The 21,642-nt window shown below is 42.1% G+C and overlaps 2 protein-coding genes across 3 annotated transcripts; one reads left to right on the top strand and one right to left on the bottom strand.

Moving 5' to 3' along the window:
• Nucleotides 1-755: 755 nt before the first annotated feature.
• On the top strand, nt 756-2,041 carry LOC127774686 (transcription factor MYB77-like). Its single transcript, XM_052300970.1, has one exon. The coding sequence runs from the start codon at nt 896-898 to the stop codon at nt 1,805-1,807; it is 912 nt and encodes a 303-aa protein (XP_052156930.1). The 5' UTR covers nt 756-895; the 3' UTR covers nt 1,808-2,041.
• A 4,259-nt stretch (nt 2,042-6,300) lies between these two features.
• Nucleotides 6,301-17,744, bottom strand: LOC127773191 (uncharacterized). Of its 2 annotated transcripts, none has more exons than XM_052299216.1 (16): nt 17,547-17,744; nt 15,666-16,196; nt 15,132-15,384; nt 14,451-14,749; nt 14,013-14,189; nt 13,122-13,859; nt 12,959-13,053; nt 12,827-12,880; nt 12,655-12,743; nt 12,493-12,558; nt 11,717-12,268; nt 10,791-10,865; nt 10,369-10,439; nt 10,231-10,288; nt 7,500-7,695; nt 6,301-7,307 (listed from the first exon to the last, which is right to left on the bottom strand). In XM_052299216.1, exons 2-16 carry the CDS (start codon nt 16,061-16,063, stop codon nt 6,673-6,675), a joined length of 3,756 nt encoding a protein of 1,251 aa, XP_052155176.1. In that variant the 5' UTR covers nt 16,064-16,196; nt 17,547-17,744; the 3' UTR covers nt 6,301-6,672. The 2 variants fall into 2 exon arrangements, with proteins under 2 accessions (XP_052155176.1, XP_052155178.1); XM_052299218.1 differs by lacking the exon at nt 17,547-17,744 and adding an exon at nt 17,112-17,278.
• Between the last annotated feature and the right edge of the window lie 3,898 nt (nt 17,745-21,642).

The following is a 21,642-nucleotide window of genomic DNA, read 5'->3' as shown; positions in this document are numbered from 1 at the left end:
ATACGACACGACCAAATACTTGTTACTATATTAAATGTATATTAAATACAAGATATGGGTTTTCGTGTAAGTCAAAATATATCACCTTCATACACTACAGCCAAACCAAAATCGACCAATCTATTATTACATATTTTGTGGACACATAGATAAAAAATATATATATTAAAAAAATTACAATTACAACATGTACACATTTAATAATAAAAATATATGTATATATAAGTAAAAGGAAAAGAAATCTACTCTCACTATAAACCTATAAACCTATGTATCACTGCCGGTCCTCACACACGACACACCTAAACAGATCAACACGATAAAAAGATCCCACAACACACGCACACCACGACTTCCGTTTCTTTGAGAGAAAGAAGACGTAACAGCCAGCAGCGCAGCCGCGCGCGCTCCAGTTCCACTTCCAACGACACGTCCCGAAAAGGCCCAGCAAATCCCCTCCCCCCGCACACACACACACCCACATCACCCCCCGTACATGCGCGAGCGTGCGCCCGTAACGGCGGGGATGAGAACCGCATGCTCCAACACCGGACTCCGACGAGGAAAGAGAGAGAGAGAGAGCGAGGAGTTGGAGCTCGTCCCCATCCAACCGTGCGTGCGTGCCGCCCGCGCGCGCGCCTGGCGGTTGGTGGACCACGACCTCGATCGTCCCGTGTCGTCCAACGCAACGCATGCGGGGGAATGGAAAAACCACCGCGAAAACGCCCAAGAAAACCTCGCGCCGGAAACGCCTCTCGCGCGCCCGAAACTGTAAAGCCGCGCGCCCCCGCCCCCGCCCCGTCCACCTAACGCGAACAGACGACGCACGCGCCGCGGGCTTTATATCCTCCCGCGAGCGCGAGTCCCCATCGCGCGGCCGTCGCCGATCGACGAGATGCTGATTCACGGGGAGGGCTCGTCGTCGTCGGCGGCGGCGGCGGGGGGGAAGATCAAGGGGTCGTGGAGCCCGGAGGAGGACGAGCAGCTGAGAGGGGCTGTGGCGAGGCACGGGCCGAGGAACTGGACGGCGATCAGCGAGGAGGTGCCCGGGAGGTCGGGGAAGTCGTGCCGGCTGCGGTGGTGCAACCAGCTCAGCCCCGGGGTGCACCGCCGCCCCTTCACCCCCGACGAGGACGCGCTCATCGTCGCCGCCCACGCCAAGTACGGCAACAAGTGGGCCACCATCGCGCGCCTCCTCGACGGCCGCACCGACAACTCCGTCAAGAACCACTGGAACTCCTCGCTCCGCCGCAACCGCAGGGCCGCCGCCGCGGCCGCCGCGGCGGCTGCATCCGTGTCGTACCAGTCCATGGATCTCACCGAGGAGGCCGACAACGACGACGAGGGCACCAGCGACGACTCGGTGGCGATCCCTGCGCAGTCGTCGCCGGCGGCGGTCGTCGCTGGTGTCCCTGTGCTTCCGCCGCCGCCGCCCCCGGCCAAGAGGCTGTGCGTGGCGCCGCCCACCGGCGTGGAGCACCGGGCTCCGCCGCCCGACCCGCCTACGTCGCTGTCGCTCAGCCCGCCGGGCGCCGCCGCCGCCGCCATCTCAGCCTCCACCGTGGTCGGCGGGTCGTCGGCGGCGCGCGCGGAGGAGGAGGCCGTGGCGAGGGAGAAGGCGAGGATGGAGCAGGACCCGTGGCTGATGGCGATGATGCGGCAGATGATCACCGAGGAGGTGCAGCGGCAGGTGAGCGTGGTGTACTCGCTGGTGGCATCCTCCGCGGCGGTGGCGGCACAGACGGGCAACGCCGGCGGCGTCGGCCGGAAAGGGCCCGACGGCCGCCCATCCAACGGTCAGGATTGATTGATCAACCGATCATAGATCTCTAATCTTGATTCATCTTCTTGTAGTTGTTGCATTGCATTTACATTGCAAAGCCTTTTCCATTTCCAACTCAAAACAAACTTGTTGCTGTTGGTTAGTTCATCAATTACTCCATTTCCATCCTTTTGTTACTCAAATAATAATATATAGTTTATTAGCTTAGTTAGCTTATTAATCTCATGTAATTACTTGAGAATTTTGTAAGGCTCGGTTTTTTTTTCTTGTGTGATTAAATTAGTTAGAGCCGGTTTGATGTGGGTATTGAGCCGTTTGGTTTTTCAGTTGGGCGGTTCAGGTTTGGTTGGGTGGATAGTACTCCTGTGTATCATCCCTTCCTTGAACAAAGGCGTCGTGCGTGCGTTCATTCAGTGGCAGCGGCGTTTCCCAACTGAACCGAAACCTCGTCGCGCGCGCAGCACTCGCCGTTATCATTTCGTTTCGTTCATCACATTCTTTTTTTTTCCCGGCAATAATATGTAGGAGTACCGCTTTAAGGGTCGTTTCGTTTGGTTTGAAGGATTTTGTTGGAGAAATAGACGATCAGATTCCTATAGAAATTCACACTATTCGTTTAGGGAGAACTGGAGAAAATTCTCCTTTGCCATAGATTCCAATTGAAAAACAGGAAAATTGTTTTAAACCCTTGAGTACTTGTCTGAAAATCATTCAAGTAGTTATGAAAAAAATCTAAAAAAAGACTGACAATAGTCATACAATGTATATATATACTCCTTCCGTCCCATAATATAAGAGATTTTATCCCTTCTAGTAGTCTCACAATATAAGAGATTTTGCTTCACTGCTTGTCACATCCATCAATTCTAATTTAAATTTCTACCTATTTTAACCCTCAACTACCCACTCACCACAACCAGAATCACATTTAATATGGGTATTGTAGTCTTTTCTTCTCATCCTTAATCTTTCCCAAAAGAGAATAATCCCTTATATTATTATGGGTGTGTTTAGTTAACGCCAAAATTGAAAGTTTGGTTGAAATTGGAACGATGTGACGAAAAAGTTTAAAGTTTATGTGTGTAGGAAAGTTTTGATGTGATGGAAAAGTTAAAAGTTTGAAGAAAAAGTTTGGAACTAAACAAGGTGATAGTGCTCCACAAAATCTTATAGGTCCAAACTTACACATTGATACATGAAAAGAAAAACAAATTCAGCAAATGAATAGTAGTACTATTTATATTCGAATTTGTCTTTTTTTATCATTGTTTAGGTTGAATTTGAACTTGGTTTTTTCGCGGAGTGCTAGACGTTACTACACTCTACATTGTCAATTTTTTTAAAAAAATAACTATTTGCATTGAATTTAAAAGAAAATGGTACACAAGAAGACATGTCCTCAAGAGAATAGAATCCATTACTAGAAAAAAGTTTAAATTTCAACATCTATTAGAGCATCTCCAGCGGTCTCTCCAAATGCCTCTCCAAGCTAAATTTTAGCAAGTCAAGCAAAAAAGCATACTCCAATAAAGTTGCTAACTGGATGGCTAAGCCATTCGGCTGGCCAAACGTCCCCACTGCCTGGCCAAATGTGGAGAGGCAAACTCACTGGCCAAATGGCGGGCCCCACACCACTTTGTGTCTCCGCCTTCTCATCCGAGCACAGCAAAGGCATCAGTTTGGAGCAGCGGCGGCGGACGGGGATGGAGCTGAGGATCCACCGTTGGCATTGGCGTCGCCACTACATCTCGATGGTGTGAGCAGCAGTAGTAACAACGTCGTTGTCATCACCAATTTCTGCCGCAGATGCCAATTTCCACTGCCACCTCCGCCGCCGTCAGATCCACCCGCCCGCCCGCCCGCTGCCTCCCTTGTCGGCGTGAGTAGCCGCAGCCCACGGCATCGCCTCCGCCTCTCATTAGTGCGAGCAGCAGCAACGTTGTCACCGTTGCCGCCGATTTCCGTCGCCGCCAACACCTTCGTCAGATTTGCCTACCTACCCGCCCACCGACGGCACAGGGGAATCGACGAGGGACGTTCACGTCGCCGCTTCCCACCCATGTCGCCGGCTGCCGCCTGGATCCGCTTGCCGCCATCGAGCTCGTCAACCGCCAACTGTCGCCTGCTCTCCCATGCTGTCTTGGAGCGTCGGTGATAGGTGAGGGGAGAGGTTGTGCAAAGAAGGGAGGAAAAAAGGAGATAGGGACTGATGTGTGTGTCCCATTGCTAGAATGGAGAGAATGTTGGAGTGAAAGGCAAATTTGGCTCACTAATTTTTTAGATGACTGGCCAAATGAGCATTTTGAGAGCTCAAAATAGTCAATCGGTTGGAGATGCTCTTGCAACCTACTCTCTCTGTCCCAAAAAGAATTCAATCTGAATAGAGGGAGTATTTATTATTTTCCTTTGCCAAATCTAAGATAAACCAATGCTCGAAGCTACAAACATCACATCCCACCTCCCCATATTTTTAAACCCTCTTTTTTTTTTCATATGCGTTTCTATACTATTCCTATTTTTTTATAAATCCTATGTTCCAAAAGTGCCCATAGTGATTAGGATCCTACCTTCAAAACCCATGTCTCTAACGTTGAAGATATAGGATATTAGGATCCTGTCCCAATGTCCTCACCATTATGTCTAAGTATTTTGCTATGTTTTTATTTTGTAATGGCATTTCTTTTTTTTTCCCTCATTTTACTTGTTCATTGTATTTGTACTAAGTTTTTTTACTCTTATCCAAATTTTTATGACAATGGGTTACAACATTGCTAGAATTTTTATTTTTCTAAAATATGCCATGTCTTAACTTGACCACATTCTAGTTTCTATTTTAATAGGCTATATATATGTTCGGTTACTGTTTTTTTTTCAATCAATTTATTCTAGTTTCTATGGAGAGTTTAGTTCCAAACTTTTTCTTTGAACTTTCAACTTTTTCATCACATCAAAACTTTTCTACACACACAAACTTCTAACTTTTCCATTACATCGTTTCAATTTTAACCAAACTTCCAATTTTAGCGTGAACTAAACACACCCTATGAGAATAGGTTGGGCTGCTGCCTATTTCAATCTGTCAATTTTGACTTTTTTGAGTTAGTGGTAGTGGTGGTTCACACTTCACCACCATTTCCGTTACAACTTGAAATGGAAGGGGAGGTTAGGTTAGGTGGGTGTGCTCCGTTATCGCTTAGTCGCTTGTCTCCTCGGAACCAATATTTCGTTAACCTGTCTTCTGAAATTAATAGAAACGCTGCTAGCCACACTTAGCAATCATATCAGTTGAGCTTGTTACCCTTGTTTGAAGTCTTGATAATGACCAGCGTTACGATTGATTCTTAGACTATGGACATACTTCCTAACATCTTATGCAAAGCCATTGGACTAGAATTGAGAAGCATATGTTGATCTTAAATGTGTGACAATTTACCGTCAGAAACCGTGTGCTTACCTTGGTGACTACTGACTAGGCTTATTGCCAAGGCACAACAACCGAAACCGACCGATTATCGACAAAGTTAAAAAAACAAAAATTAGATTTTTTTTCATGTTTTCCTCGCTCGGTAACCACAATTACTAATATTACCATTGGGGAGGAGCAACAACCCCCCCCCCCCCTCCCCCCTCCTTCACTCTCGTTTTGAAGCCATAGCTAGCACCATCGGCCTATTGTGTTGAGTTGTGATCCAAATTCATTTACACTTAATAAAGGTCAGCTTCTGCCGGAGCGAAATGGAGACTGAAGCTGGGCCATTGGTTGTGCATTTGGGGACGTCCGGGGGTTGGGGGCGGAGCCCCCGCTGTACGGATCGTAATACCTTTTAGGGTTTCATCTCATATATATATATATATATATATATATATATATATATATATATATATATATATATATATATATATATATATATATATATATATATACCTCTTGTAAGCCGCCGTGCGGCGTTGTAACCTCACCCCGATATAGTAAAGATATTTTGCTGGCTGACGCCCATGATTTTTTTTCTCCTACTTTGGGAGGGTTTTCCACGTTAAATCTTATCTTATATCTTCAGTGATTAATCTATTGTTATTTATCGTTTGTTTGCCTATCAGTTCCTCACATATAACATATTGGACACCCCCAATGCATGGTCGTGTATATTCTTCTTCCGTGTAACCATATAGAAATGAAAAACACGCTACCTATGTACTCGCACATATATCACCTGAATATGGTACCATGATCAGATATATCGCTTGAATATGCTACCATCAAACACGAGACAATGACTGATCAATTTTGTACGTGGGAGTGGGATACCCCACAAGACTTGAGAGGCATGCAAAACGTGGTTTCAAATTGGGATGGGGAAGAGGGTGCCTGACAGGCAGCAACGAAATCGTGCGCCAACTGTTGTGGGAGACCGCAGCTAACAGGTGACGAGTAAATTAAAGCTATAACTGGCGTGGCTTTATTTCAGCATTAGGGATGACGATCATATATAGACCGCAGCTAACAGGTGACGAGTAAATTAAAGCTATAACTGGCGTGGCTTTATTTCAGCATTAGGGATGACGATCATATATGTACAGCCTTTTGAGTCACATTTCTCTGGATAAATGAAGCAACTAAGCCACTCTACCTCGTACCGTACCAAAATAGATATGTACACCACAGAGTAACATACGGCACAAGGTAGGGAGGCATAAGTACACGCTGATACAGAGAGGAAGTGGGAGAGTGGAATGTGAAGAGGTCTCTATAAACTTTACCAAAACTACCTGGAGCCTATCTGGCCTTGTGTTAAACTTGCTGGGGTTGGTGGTTATCTTGAGAAAATCACCTGTTACCTGTGCACTATAGGAAGCTTTCTATGGGGGGCCCGTAGATAAACAAGCTACGGTTATATCATGAGATTAATCTCATTGATGTCGTCCATGGGGATCTCCAGGCCCATCAAGTCTAGATCCTGGAGTCCGTCGTCGTCTTCTATATTCAACCAGCCGCCGAAATCAACATCCATTCCTGGGAGCTCCAGGTTTGACAAGTCCGGCATTTCTGCGTCATTCGATGCATTTGCTGGTTCCTCATGCCTAGCACTAGCAGCAGAGGTATTGTCCCTGCCGTTGCCAGAAGGCGTTATTTTGGCCTGCGACTGTGGATCCCTAGTTAGAGCGCTGCTGACAGGAGCAGATATGTTGGCTGTCTTCTGTTTGGGTTTTGTTTTATTCTTCCTTTCTCCTTTTGCATTGGATGATGACGGGCGCCCAGATCTGCTACCATCTCGGTTGTGCCCCTTCCCTTCCCTCTCGCTTCTCTTTCCTTTTGTGTTGCTCACAAGGGAAGTACCAAGGCCAGACGTTTTCAGGGTTCCTCCTGTTATGCTACCTACAACTTCATCAAGCAACAATTCCCGTTGTTTTACATTATTTGTCCAGGGATCCTCCTTCGAAAATGACAGATCCGTAAGGTGACTGCTTGCTCGAGAGGCATCTGATGTACTAGCCCTTTGGACTGATTTTGGTACCGTAATATTGTCTGAAAATGAAATGAGAGTCAGATCAGTAGTGTAAATATCGAAGACAAGGCAAAACAAGAATATACATAAACGAATTTTATAACTTCCCAAACAAGTATGGCTTTGTTTACTCCATGTTCAGCTAAAACAGAAAGATGCATGCTCGGTAGATCACAAAAGGCACAAAAATATTATCTGGGGGACCATAATACCTTGTGAAGCAGAATCTGGGTCGCTTCTGTGAGAAGTTGCTGATACAAACATATCCTTGAAAGGGGTCTCATCAAAGCAGCAAGCTCCTGACTCCTCATAGTTCTGGCAACGTGCTATTGTTCGTTTAACAAAACTTAGAGCAGCATGTTTGCCAGCTCTATTTACATTTTTGCTACTTGAAGAACCACAGAAGGCCTGTAGTTTCACAGTAACAACAATCAATTATTTAATAAGTATCAAAAAATAGTGAACTTAAAGTCCACAAAGCAAACAAGGTCATCAACAGAGTAACATATCAATTGCCCAACAGAAACATAGTTGCCAGACAATGCAAGACTACATGAACTTAAAGCACTGGTCAGTGTGATAAATTCAAAATATGAAATGATTTACCACGTAGAGGGAGTCAAGTTTCATCTCAAAAAAAAAAAAAAAAAAACAGAGAAGGGACTCCAATTAGGTTAAAAAGCTACTGCAAAGTCACCATAACTGCAACAACATTATAATGGGAAATTTCAGCTGTTGCCACTAGTGAGTGTCCACTTCTACATATGCTACTAATTTTTGCACCGTCTCAAATTTTATTTTCAACATCCAACTGTTAGAATACTTCTAAAAATGTCACCATCGCCCCAATGTCTGGTTAACAACAGCAATTAATAGCTGGCCAATAAAACTGCCAGCTTGGCAATTTCGATGACATGAATAGAAAGGGGGAAGAGACAGGAGGGACTGTCTCTCTGCAAACATCGATGCGAGGCACAATACACGAGGGAGGAACCCACTTCGAGGAGAAAATAGGTGTATCCATGATGCTGATGATAAGATTGAGGCCCATTAAAATGAATAAAATATAATAAGTATTAATTGGTAGAGACCCAACTGTTGTATGAATTATTTTAGATGGCAGGGGCTCTTGATGACACGGAAGACGAGAGGAATCATTAGCAAATAATTATTTGAGTATTAATTATTTTAAACTTGAAAAGGGATTAAATATGATTTTTTAAAGCAACTTTCCTATAGATTTTTTTTTTGGCAAAAAATACACCGATTAACAGTTCGGAAAGCATGCGCGGGGCAAACGTTGGAGTTTTCTTCTCAATCTCCTCATGGCGAACACAGCCCTGGTGATTGTGCTCAGTTCAACTGATGGACATGCCCTAATGCCCCTTAGACCTAATACATGTCATGCAAGGAGGGCATGGTAGTGGCTGATGGCTCCTGTCATGTCACCTCCCTTGACCTTTATGATTTCTACTTTTCAAGATGAGGTTATGAGTGGAACTACCACATATGACATGCTTCATGATTTCAAGATGAGATTAGAGTTGAACTACCAAATATGAAACGTATTAGATGAGGTCATGTCAATACATGCGGTAGCTCAATTCATAACCCCTGGAGAGTAATTTGAGTTGCACCTTTTCAGATGAGGTTAGAGGCAGGCTAAGGGTGTGTTCTTTTCTCCCCTTTCCCAACTTCTACTTCCTCCTTTTTCACGCATACGCTTCCCAAACTGCTAAACAGTGCAGTTTTTTGCAAAACAAATTCTATAGGGAAGTTGTATTAAAAAATCACATTAATCCATTTTTCAAGATTTTTTTAGCTAGTACTTAATTAATCATGCACTAATGAGCCACCTCATTTTCCGTGCGGGGAGAAGTTCCAAACTCCTCCCAAATGCACCCTAAGGCTGCGTTCTCTTCTTCAACTCTAAACTGCAACTTCCACGTTTTCGGTTAGCACGCTTTCGAAACTACTAAACGGTGCGCTTTTTGAAAAATAAAAAAAGGAATATATAGAAGTTTCTTTCAGAAATCAATAAACCCAATTTTTAAGTTTGTTATAGTTGATACTCAATTAATCAAGCGGTAATGGATTACCTCGTTTTACGTGTCACCGAAAAGCTAAACCAAGTTGCAGATTCAAACTAGGCATAAGGCTAACTCTAAGCAGTGTACAAGTGTCTAATAGTATTTGATGCAAGCACTTCCCACTTGCCAGGCATGAATTGGAGGATGGGAGTCATACAAGTTATATGCATGTGCTAAATTGTCAGTGAAAATACAGAATGCAATACTATTGTGACGGAGCCACAGCACGGAAATTTTTGTCCCACAGATTAATAACTCTTAGAATGGCCCTCCGTCCCAAAATAAGTTCATTTTTCAACCATCCCACACATACCAATACAAAACTAAAAAGACTAGAAAACACCCCACTTCATCAAATCCTAATGCAATTATTACTCTCTTTATATAGTCCCAATGCATTTATACACTACTTTCACAATGCAATGATTGTTCACAACCGAACTTATTTTGGGACAAATGGGAGGGACCAAAAATGAACTTACTCTAGGACGGAGGGAGTAATACATAATTGCTCATACAACTAAATTCGATTATTTACCTATGTATTTGACACTGAACAATTTGCAATTTATATCGAAAGACGATGAAAGATAGAAACAGGAGTTTTAAAACTCGACATTATACATTCGACGGATAAATAGAAATCATTACTAATAAAAAAAAGAAAATTCACAATATAGACATCAAGCCTCAAATAGCGAACATTAGCAGGCTTAATCAGAGTTAGATTGTTAAGGCTGTGTTGGCAACTAGGAAAACTACATAGTAGACACTGCACCTTAGCTATTGACCCAACCCAACAAATAAAACAAGAAACATCAATCAGCATGTATTTCTCGCCCAGAAGACTTACCATGTATTTCTCATACGCTATCAGCAAAAGCCTTTCCATGGCACGCCGTGAAAATTCCCTGGTTACAGGGTAACCACATAGATGTAAGGGCTTGAATCTCAAGAAATAGTTTCCCAACAAAACAATGATGTGAAATACCTGTGCTGTGACTCCTTTTTAGTTCTAAGAACGCCATCCAGCTTCCGTAGCAAGTTTTTCTTATCTACAACCTTTCACATCATAAAAACACTAAGATTAATTTTCACATCACTCCCTTCAGTCATCACAAAAGAATGATGCTGTTGGCTTTCCAAAGTCAAGAAAATGCAACATTGACCAGTGAAATTTATTGTGTAATACAATGAGTGTTCTCTTTTTGACAAATTTATTCATGTTATTTCACTTATCCAGATAGACCAAAAGGCACATTATAGAATCTTTCACTGCAAATGTGCTCTAAGGTTTCTTCACCCTCTTGTGACAGGAGCATGTGACAGGTACTAATCAGATATTGAAAATAGTGAAATAGATCAAGGAGCATGCACATGCATCCAGCCGCACATAGTGAATATAAGTAGTACCTCTTTATGAAGTTGGCCTTCTAATTTGCAGATTTCGGAATTGATATCTTCATCTTCACTCTGGGCAAGATCAGGCTGGCACAATAGCAGTGTAGCACAATAAGAGCTAAAACATTATGAAAACTTTGATGTGCTATTTAATGAAACATTGAGATGTTGCAGGTTAAGATTCAAAGTTTATATGGTACTCCTAAGAACCAAATGTTTCAAAGAAAATACTCATGATGAAGCTTCTTGGAGATAACTGACATAAAACTATTCTTATCATGTGCTTAGGGATGTAGTGCAACATATATGATCCATTTTATTCACAAAACTGACAGAAATTGTGTACATCTTAAGAGGACATAGATAAATATGGAATTAAGAATTTCAGCTTGTAGTCATGAGCCAGTATTGCACAATAGTTTGTCATCCCTATATATAGAACTAAACCCAAATGGCCAATACCCATATTTAAACACTAAGACAACTATATCTAGCATTTATTTGTCATCCCCTATTCATATTCTTATTTGGATCGTGTACTCGTGCTACCAAATATAATATGGTTGTAGACTATATCAGGTCAGTATCCAATTTCTCCAAGCATTTTAACAATCACAGGAAAATCAGAGCCCATAAAAAGCAACAAACTACCTAAATAATGACAAGAAACCTGAAGTTTTAAATCTTTTGGACTATTTATATACTCCATAATCCATGATAGAAGAATTAGTATCAGCCTCTTCTGATAATCTCCAAGTTATTACCCAATTGGTTATTGCCCAAAAGCAACAGATTAAAATAAAATAATAAACTGTAACAAACCATGCATAGAAATGCAAAAAAAATAGTTTAACTCAAGCAACGCGAAATTCTATACCAGCCTAACAAAAAAAATTGTTGTACAGAATGATACAGTTGAACAGTGAAACAACACATACCACGGGTTCAATGGATACACCAACTTCACTTAGCTCAATGATGATCCTATCACTGAAGCACATCTCACTGTACTGAAACTCAGGCCACACCTTGGCCTTCTCCATGGCATTATTGCCTTTATGTGATAGTTCATCATGATATTTCCAATCAGAATCTAACATCAAACCATTAGAACCTTTCCCTGCAGCTTCAAAGTTCATTAAAGACTCCAACTTATAACCCTGTGAATGCGATTTCCATCCTCCTTCCTCGAAATGAATTTCATGTGTATCAAATGGATATGTTTCACTTCTGTAAATGTTGTTGGTAATATTATCAACCTTGTCTTCATCAATCAGAGCTTGCATAAGTCTTTGGCCAACTGATGCACCTCCTCGCGCCCCAATTCCTTGGACAAGTTGATCCAGGATAGGTTCAATGCAGCTTGTCTCCCATGCAATCCCTACATCATTATCTATCTCATTCAGGGTATACCCATTTTGAAGAGCGCTATGGTCATCTTTGTTGCTACCAGCCGGAGTTGATGGTTGCGAGATGTATTCAAGACTACCCTGCAAAAGCCAAAAATATCAGCATAATAAACTGAACCCAAAGAAAGAAGCAGATAGAAGTAGAAGAAAATAAGTAGTTATCCATGGTAAAGTGAGCATCAAGCCATCAACCACCCCATGCATTCTACTACTTCTATACAGTTTAACTATCTGCAACTGCATAACTAAGCAGACAAACTTCAGATATTCCTGCAGTAAAGGTGCTTAAAAGTAATATAAAGTACCTTGTACTTCCGACTTTCATCACCTTCAATTGACCTGCTCGCGGTGGAGTCATCCGATAAATGGATCTAAGCAAATGAAATATTGATCAAAAACTACCAACCGCTCTACTGCAGAGAAAATTAGTACATCTTCTGATACAAAATAAGATGACCCTGCAATACCTGCTGACTTAAATAGGCTATATCTTCTGTTGTCAGATAACTAAAGAATGGTTCAACCTGCCGCCAGAATGGACTTGAATTAGCAGATCCTGTAATAAACCAATCATTATTCAAATAGTTCCAGAAAAATATATCTAGATAAATGGAAGGATGTCATAAGTGAAACCAATACTTAGAGCAGAATTTGCTGCAGCAAGGAGCTCCTCATGATCATCTTCCGATTGCACTGAAATGTTAACAGTATGAAATCATCATGATCACAAAGAATGGAAGCCATGTACATAATAGTACGGCAAGAACTTACCAGGAGAGTCTAACTGCGCATTGCTACTTATATGTCTAGGACGTGCATTGCCTTTGCGCTCCGACATCTTCTTTATCAGTGGTCTTCCAGATTTACTGAACAAAATAATCACAGTAAGAAAAAATGACAAGTTGATTGGAATGCTGGTAATTGAAGAAATCACCTTTCATTTCTCTCAGTGACTGTCCTAACACTTCTTTGTTTTGTAGTTGGAGCATTTTCAAGCTTGTCAATTGATGCAGGGGTGCTGGGCCTGGTTGGAGTAAAACCTCGTCCGATCCTTCCTTGTCTTCGTGCAGCATCTCCAACATCATCATCAGCAGATAACTTATTCCTTTTGGAAGGATGGCCAAGCATTGCGATCTTTTGAAAACCAGAGTGCCCGTCATCTAGTTCCCCAGCCCTTTTGCTTTTGTCCCTTAACTTTTTCTCAGCAACACCAGATTCATCACCCTCAGATCCAGTTGAAAGACCATGATCTCCCCGTCTAGTTTGTTGTGAACAATTTATAGAAGCACGCCTAGGTAATCCGGCAGACTCTTCATTGATAGAGGGACTTTCAAGCGAACCTGATACCGATTGACCATCAGTGTTTGTGATAATAGGGACTAAATTTGACTTTCTTGCTGAACGTGATATCTTCTGAGGCCTCTGCCCACCCCACTGGGTGGGAGGGGATAATGAATGTGTAGACTTTGTACGTTTGGGATTGCCAGATCCACTAGTAGAATTAAGCTTAGTCATGCCAGAAGGATGTTCCCAATCATCAGAATTAGCTTGCAATCTATGAATGTTTGGCGATGACTTCAGTAATGAACCAGAATTCGAACGGGGTCCCCTAGTAGACCCATTTGCCTTTGGTACTGCAGTGACATTGGCACCACCATCATCTTCGCTGGGCCTAAAAAACTTGTAGAAATAAGCACATACTGTACAAATATTAAGTCTTCACATGCAGCAGGAAATTACTACCTAAGCTTACTGTGACAACTGGCAAGCAATGAATTTAGACAAGATTGTAACATAGTGAATTTGGAGAAAGAACGCATCTTACTTGTTATGAGATTTTGGAGCTGATATTTCCTTATCTAAAACAGCTTGACGATCCCTTTTGTTAGTAGGATGGAATCCACTGTCTTGATCACTCCTGCTTAAGGATCGCCCAACCCCATTTTGTCCAGAAAGTAAATCTGATTTACTAATGCTCGAGACTGATGAGACAGTTCCAGACCTGCCCATATAAAAGTTACCCAGAAAGGAAACGCCTGGTCAGATTGTAAAACTTTATATACAAATCATTTTCTTATTAGCTGAATTGCTTAGTTTGAATGTTTGGAGAAAAAATAACTTGATAATATGTTTTTCAATCATCATGTCTATGCAATATGCAAGGTCAGATTGTCCATGATGTAAGATCAAACAGAATAAAGGACTGCATCAAAAGAGAATCAAAACAATAAAACATGCAGAAAAGGATGATAGAATCTCTGACCTAAAACTAGGGGAGTTTGTCATTCTTGCCCTAGCTTCATTATTAAATTTGTGTTGCATCCCTGGTTTCTGCTCCCGGTCTACATCAACATTTCTTGAAGGACCAGTCATTGAAACATCTGCCTTAATAGCAGAACGTTTTTTCTTCATCTTTGGCTTTTCCCAACCATCAATACCAGTTGCTAGCCCCCTAATTTTTTCTTCTGGGACTGCTGGACCACCACCGGTGACTTTGCCAGGATCTGCACTTCTATCAGTAGAGCCCAGTCCCCTTGACAGAACAGTGGTCCTTGCATCCATCTAGTAAACAAGTAATAAGTTGTGGTAATCAGTTTTAAGAACAATCCAAACTAGTAAAAGTTTTAAGAAATGGCAAACCATCATGATTATGTGCACAGTAAAAATGCTTATCATATTAAACATGCTAAAACTAATAGCTACAGGCTGCATGCTAAAACAAGAAAAACAGATGAATAAAACAAAGTCAACAATAAAGAAAAGCACAGATAAATACAGCAAGGCCAAAACAGGCCTATGGCTTAGCTGCAAGCAATACATACTACGTAAGATTCAATAATACTTTTTTACCTGAAAATTGTCGGAACTAACTTATTCAGAAGTATAACATCACATTATCGCAACAATAGTAACCTACAATGATACATAGAGATGTGAGCATAACCTCGGACATGGATGTGCGTAATCTCCTATTCTGTCCTGCATTCTTTATCCTCTCTTCTCCTCTCGGAGATACCAGTTCTGTGTCATCTGCATTTAGATGGCCTTGGGGGGGCATCTTGGATATAAGTCCTCCAGACAACAATGCAGTAGATCGTTCATTTGATGAACCATCTCCTCTGGAACGCTTCCGCAAAATATTCGGGCAACATCTCTCAATCTTTGTTACAGCAGCACCATAAGCTCTAGATCTTTCCCTGCAAAGATACTCATAATTGAAAACATGTTCTAACAGTTTCAAGCAAATGTAGTCCACATAGCCATCCATATGTACTGAGATTTTTTTCCCCCAATAATCTTCCCTTAGAAGGGTACAATAAACATTATCAAAGAATAGTAAATCACAAATAAAAGTTGCCTCTACATATATAATACAGATGGTTGCTCAATCAAGTACGTAGTGATGCAGTTGTTTGCAACCCTATCGCACAACTTAAGTTAATCTCACAAGACAATGTAGAGAGTAGTAAAATAATACCTAGCTTTGTTTGAGATGTCACTAAGATTATTCTTCATGCGTCTAATCTCTTCAAAAGGAAGAGATGAGTTCCGTCCTGTGCATGGAGTTGATGTAGACTCTTCAGGGGAAATTCCAAGAATCAAACTTATTGATTTTTTTACATCCAACCGAGATGTCTTTGGCTCCAAAGTTGTTGTCCGCAAGTCCATGGCAAGTGATTGAAGCAGAGTAGCAGAGTCAACTGCTGGTGACCTTGATGAACCTGATACTGGGAATGCTGCATAACTATCGCCACTCTCACGAAAACTTGCTGACCTTTCCAACGAAGCAGCTGAATACAGTCCACGTTGCCCACTGAAGTATCCATGCCCATCAGGACTACCAGACATCAAGTCAGATTTTGTACTAGACGCCATCACCCTGCTGGTGACAAACTTTTAGACCGTTAACAAGTTCAACATGTCTCCAGAGGATGTCAACAGCCTCATCTTGCAACCATAGAACTCAAATGTCCAAGGCACAGTGGAAAATCTCAAATCAAACAAATACCTGTCATTATAGAAGGCACAGTAAGTAGCAGATGAACTTGAAATCAATTTTTCAGAACAATCCAGAGTTGTCTGTATGACCAGAGTACGTTGCAAAATAATAGCTTTTACCAAACAAAACATATGGCTTTTAAAATTGTACCACCACTCTATTTCAATGTAAATGTTCGAGTACGTGATAACTTGTTTTGTTCATATTTTGCTATTAATACACCAAAAATTGTTTTCAGGTATTGATCAATTAACATAATTTGCAAAGACATCAAATGCATTCAGTAAACCAAATATACATAAATCAGGAAACAATTGAAGTTGCCAGATTCTACAGTGCACGTGTTACATTAATGCAATAACATTGTATTAATATATGCAACCAGCTCTACAACAGCAAAAGCAGCAACAGCATTTAGTCTCAAACAAGTTGCAATAAGCTAGGTGAAATGCGACAACCTCTATTCTTCCAAAATCTGACGAACTACGCGTGAATTACTAGAGGATATAAAGTTCGGCAAACATCTCAGTGAGATATCTACTTCATTGTCACCTTCCACCAAATCTGCTTAATCATGCCACAGATGACAACACATATGGCTGAGCAACGATCAACAAAGATACTAGCATCTCCTTCAGACTAGTTATAGCACCAAACAGACCACCTGCATCGCCAACTGAAATGCACCCACAAATGACACATACTAGTATACTACCGTGCTACAACAGAAAAAGGACAGCAGTCCGAATTGATCCAAAGTTCTGGGAACAACCAATTCAAAGCCATGATCCATGGCACGACCAACAATAACCTAACAAAGCTACCAAAGCTCAAAATGAAGCAATCAGAATTGCTCTCCACTCATCAAACCAAGCGGCCACCACCACCAACTGTTACATCGCCCACAGAACGATCGAGAATTACCTAAATTCAAAGCAGAACCACGGCTCCACGGTGCAGCTACGAGACCCCTAGCACGACATGGCCGATCCACGCACACCATCGCCCCCTCCTCACGGATCTCACCCGGAGATCCAGCCAATTCCGGCACAACCCAGCACGCACCACGACCTCTCGCACAGGCACAGCCCTCCCCCAAATCCCCAAGCTTCCCCAGCCGGATCCCACGCCCAATCCCCGTGCGCGGATCAGCACCCCCCAACCTCGGGGACGGGGTGGCCCCCCCACACCCACCGCCACGCGGCGCCGCCAAATAGACCCCAAGCTCCCTTCCCCGAAGCTCCAGCAGCCGCCCCCACAAGCGCGAACACCGGAATCGGCCCGGCAAGCTCGGCCGAATCGGATTGGGGGCCGAAAGGGGAGAGGGGGGTTGATGGGGGGAAGAAGCTCAGGGCTTACCGAGCGCGGCGGGGATCCGGATCTCCGGGCCCGGCGAGGGGGCGGCGATCGTCGGAGGCCGGCGGCGGATTCCGAGCTACCGGTAATGGAGGACGCGGAGGAGGAGGAGGTCGAGCCGGAGAGAGAGAGAGAGAGAGAGAAGCGAGCTTCGAGAAGCGTGGCTTCGGGGAAGGCGGAGGGAAGGTGGGGTCGGTCGCCGGTCGGTCTGAAAACTCTGAACCGGAGGGGGGTGGAACCAGTCCAGTTAAGGGCGGTGGGTCCGTGCGGATGACAGGTGGGACCTGAGCCCGCGTGGCAGTGGCTGATTGGGCGGAGTTTCTTTTTTTCCCCTTCTCTCGCCTCCGCCGCGGCGGTGTATGTGTGTATTATCGGTGTAGAGCAAAGCGTGTACTCCTAGAGTATATAGCGTTAGCTGCGGTACGGTCCGGATTTAGGTTTCCCCTCTCTAGTTGGGGAAAAACACGAAACTCGTGAAAATCATATTAAAATTTTCATTAATTTTACGAATAAAATTACTGAAGATAGATGTAGATATAAAATATACTGTTACTAAATCTTTTAAATCTTTTGTCTAAACTCAACTTCATTTTAAAAGAAACAAAAACAACAAATTCCACATGGATAATGTCATGTTACTATTCACCTCAGATTTGTTTATTTACTCCCAAATAGCATGTCATAGTGCTAGATCCGCCTGACATAGCCTACGCAATAATTAATACGTGATACAATTATAATATCAATAGTGACTAAATATCTTTGAATGAAAATATATTTTCTTTTAGAGGACACAAAAGACAAATATCAGGATGGACCCGAGTGACCAACTCAGTAGATAAAAGGTTTTGTCTTATAAACAAAAATTTTAATGGTTATATTTCCATGAAGTTGTAAAATACATGTTGTCTAAAAAGAAATGTTTCAATGAAGTTAGTCGATATTTATCGAAGTTGTTGTTTTCTATCATGATTGCATAAATGGATCACTAATACATTTTATTTGATTTATCAGGTTAATTTTCTACATGATTAATGAAATGCTTAATAAGGTCTTGAACAACAATGGCAGATGCAAGATATAGCAATGGCAACATGAATCTATGAAGGTAACTGAATGTGCAGAGATGTGAATAGGCTTTTCTGAAATTTTCTCAACAATCGTAGCGGTTAAATTGATAGGACCCGGAACCTCCTGGTGATGAACACCGGAACTTCCGGGCAGGATGAGTATCCCGAAACTTCCGGAGTTCTTGAGTCAGGAACTTCCGGGCAACAGAAAAAAACGAAATAGGGAAGTAAAACAGGTCCTAGCTAGAGACGATCAGGCACAGAGTTGCACAAGATGTAAATCTCAAGATACCAGCAGATTTAAACACAGATCATGCACAAGAGAGACAAAGGCGATTTTTTCCCGAAGTTCGGATCACACGGATCCTACTCTCCGTTGAGGTGCTCAAGAGAGCCGGGTCTCGATTAACCCCTTGCCTCACTTATGCAAAGATCCCAGAAGAAGTCCACATCCTTCAACTCAACACTTCTAGGTCATTTTCTAGAATTGAGTGACCACCTAGATCCAACTCACAATTCCTTCTAGAAAAGACCACAAGTGCAAGTTGCTCTACCTAGGACAACCTCTGAAAACTCAGCACAAGAATCTTTACTCACTTACCTCGTTTCCTTGCGGAGGTGAGGAAAACATTCACAAACTTTCCCGGGACATCCACAAGATCTTTGGAAACTCACGGGCGACACCTAACCATCTAGGAGAAGATCTCCAAGAGTAATAAGCCCAAGTGACAGCCCACAAGATATCCAAAGTGCTCAATCAAACCTAATCTTCAAGCCATCTCCAAAACACTCCTATACTCTAATCTAATATCTCAATCTCACAAGATAGGCTCTAGATTTGAGTGGAGGAAGCAAAGGAAGCTTGGGAGTGGCTAGAAAACCCTAGAACATGAAAGAGCTGAAGTGGAATGGCCAAAGGGTGACCTGGGGACGAAATCCATATATATAACGGCTAGGTGACGTCATCTAGCCGTTACTCACAAGTTTGAACTGGAAACCTGCCAGGAGGTTCCGGGCAAAAGTGCCAGGAACTTCCGGGCAGCACTTAGGAAATTTTTGCTTTTGAAATGGCGCCCGGAAGTTCCGGCCAGAACCTCCGAGTAGCCCTCTCTGTCCCGGGGAGAAAAATCATTTTTCAAAAATGATTCCAAAAATATTTTGACTCATGGAAATGACTAAGAGCACTTTGTATACCCTAGAACCACACTTGAAACCCCTCTTAATAGTACGGTTTTTCCTAAACTCAATTTCGAAAGAGAAAAACCTAGTCTAATCACCTTCGGTGTTTTTCGCACTTAGGAACATTCAAATTGGGGGGTCTCCTTGCATTCTTAGCCATCACAACTTGCTTTGGGATTAAACTCCTGTGAATAAACTTGATAAACACGTTAGTCCCCTTTAACCACCTTGTCATTAATCACCAAAACCCACTAGGGAGTTTAAGTGCACCTTCAGTAACAACTGCAAAACTTTACAATCAACTGAACAAATCTAAACCTAATATTTGGAAAATTCAGAAGTTACAAGGTTAAACATCACTCATGTACTTACGAATTAAAATTTTCAGGATAACATTTTTGTAGCATATGATCGCCTTTAGTTATAAAACATCACATGAAAGTACTCTTTGGACGTGAGGTGGCTGCAACAAGAAGTGAAGATGATGGACTTGAGCATTGCTGACAGCAACAACGGTAGTTTGATCTGGCCTAAGGGTTAGAGTCGGTTGAATTTTGCTGAGCTAGACGGCTGTAGTGAGTTGCAAAACCGGCGAATAACAAAAGGTTGGTTGGCAATGCCAGTGATGGTTGGGATGCAACACGGTATCTAGGGTCTCAAGTTTTGCTAGATCTGAGATGTTTCTACCTGAATCTCATCCATATAGCACTATATTGGGGCGGGGGGCTTCTATCTGATAGTCTGATACTAGATGAGTTGGCAAGCAAAAACTCTAGGGGCCTGGTTTTGAATCGAATGGATCTATATGATGATATGGGCAAAGTTGAGTAAGAGCAAGTTAGAGGTGAATCCGTGAATGGATCATGGATGAAGAATGCATGTTAGGGCTGCGTTTCAAGATCGATCCAGTGCGGTTCTTGGTGTGACAGGGCTCATCATGCAGTAGAAGATCAAAGCTTAGTTTTCTATTCTTTGCTCTTATGTATTGTTTACTTTGTTATTTCTCACTTCTAAGATACAATGTAAGTATTTTTATTCCATTTAGCAATTCAAAGCTATGGATTATCATGTCCTCAGTGGCAAACATCTTATCGATTATCGATAGCACCGTAGTACGTTTTTTAAGCTCTTACTATCGCTGTAATTTTTAAAACTTTCTTAATTGACATTGTGCTTTCGACTAATCCTCGTAAACTGAGTTCCGTCGTTAATCATCCATCGAGAATGCGCCCTTACCACGTGATCTGGCGACGTCCTCTCTTAGATTTTTAGCACAGGCAAAAAAAAAAAACTCTTTAGCACATGATTAATTAAGATTAATAATTATAAACTTAAAAATAGATTTATTTGAATTTTTTAAACAACCTCTATACAGAAAACTTTTTTAAAAAACACAGTTTCAAAGTGTGTTAATGAAAAACAATGAAGTTTAAGTTTAGAGTTGAAGAAAAAGAACTGAGCCTAAGACACTAACACAAACTAACATGTCTGTCCTAGAAGGGGTTAGGTTGAGTTTTTTTTTTGACGGAGGGAGTAGATAACATAAATCAACACATTTATCTAGCTACATAAATGTGAATCTAGACTTTCGGAGTAGATAACATAAATCAACACATTTATCTAGCTACATAAATGTGAATCTAGACTTTCGTTGTCTTAGGAGGGGTCAGATTGAGTTTTTTTTGGGACAGAGGGAGTAGATAACATAAATCAACACATTTATCTAGCTACATAAATATGAATCTAGACTTTCGTTGTCTTAAAAGGAGTCGGATTGAGTTTTTTTTTGGGACGGAGGGAGTAGATAACATAAATCAACACATTTATCTAGCTACATAAATCAACACATT

The sequence above is a fragment of the Oryza glaberrima genome, chromosome 5 (assembly GCF_000147395.1).
Source record: "Oryza glaberrima chromosome 5, OglaRS2, whole genome shotgun sequence".
Taxonomy (NCBI): domain Eukaryota; kingdom Viridiplantae; phylum Streptophyta; class Magnoliopsida; order Poales; family Poaceae; genus Oryza; species Oryza glaberrima.
The sequence above is the reverse complement of the archived record's forward strand: the minus strand, read 5'-3'. Positions and strand labels throughout refer to the sequence as shown.

Excerpts from the sequence above, each read along its gene's own strand:
- LOC127774686 (XM_052300970.1), top strand. The coding sequence starts at position 896 with ATGCTGATTCACGGGGAGGGCTCGTCGTCGTCGGCGGCGGCGGCGGGG.
- LOC127773191 (XM_052299216.1), bottom strand. The coding sequence starts at position 16,063 with ATGGCGTCTAGTACAAAATCTGACTTGATGTCTGGTAGTCCTGATGGG. Across the intron at positions 10,866-11,716 it reads GTGTATCCATTGAACCCGTG|CCTGATCTTGCCCAGAGTGA; the intron begins GTATGTGTTGTT and ends CTATTGTGCCAG. Across the intron at positions 10,289-10,368 it reads AAAAAGGAGTCACAGCACAG|GGAATTTTCACGGCGTGCCA; the intron begins GTATTTCACATC and ends CCCTGTAACCAG.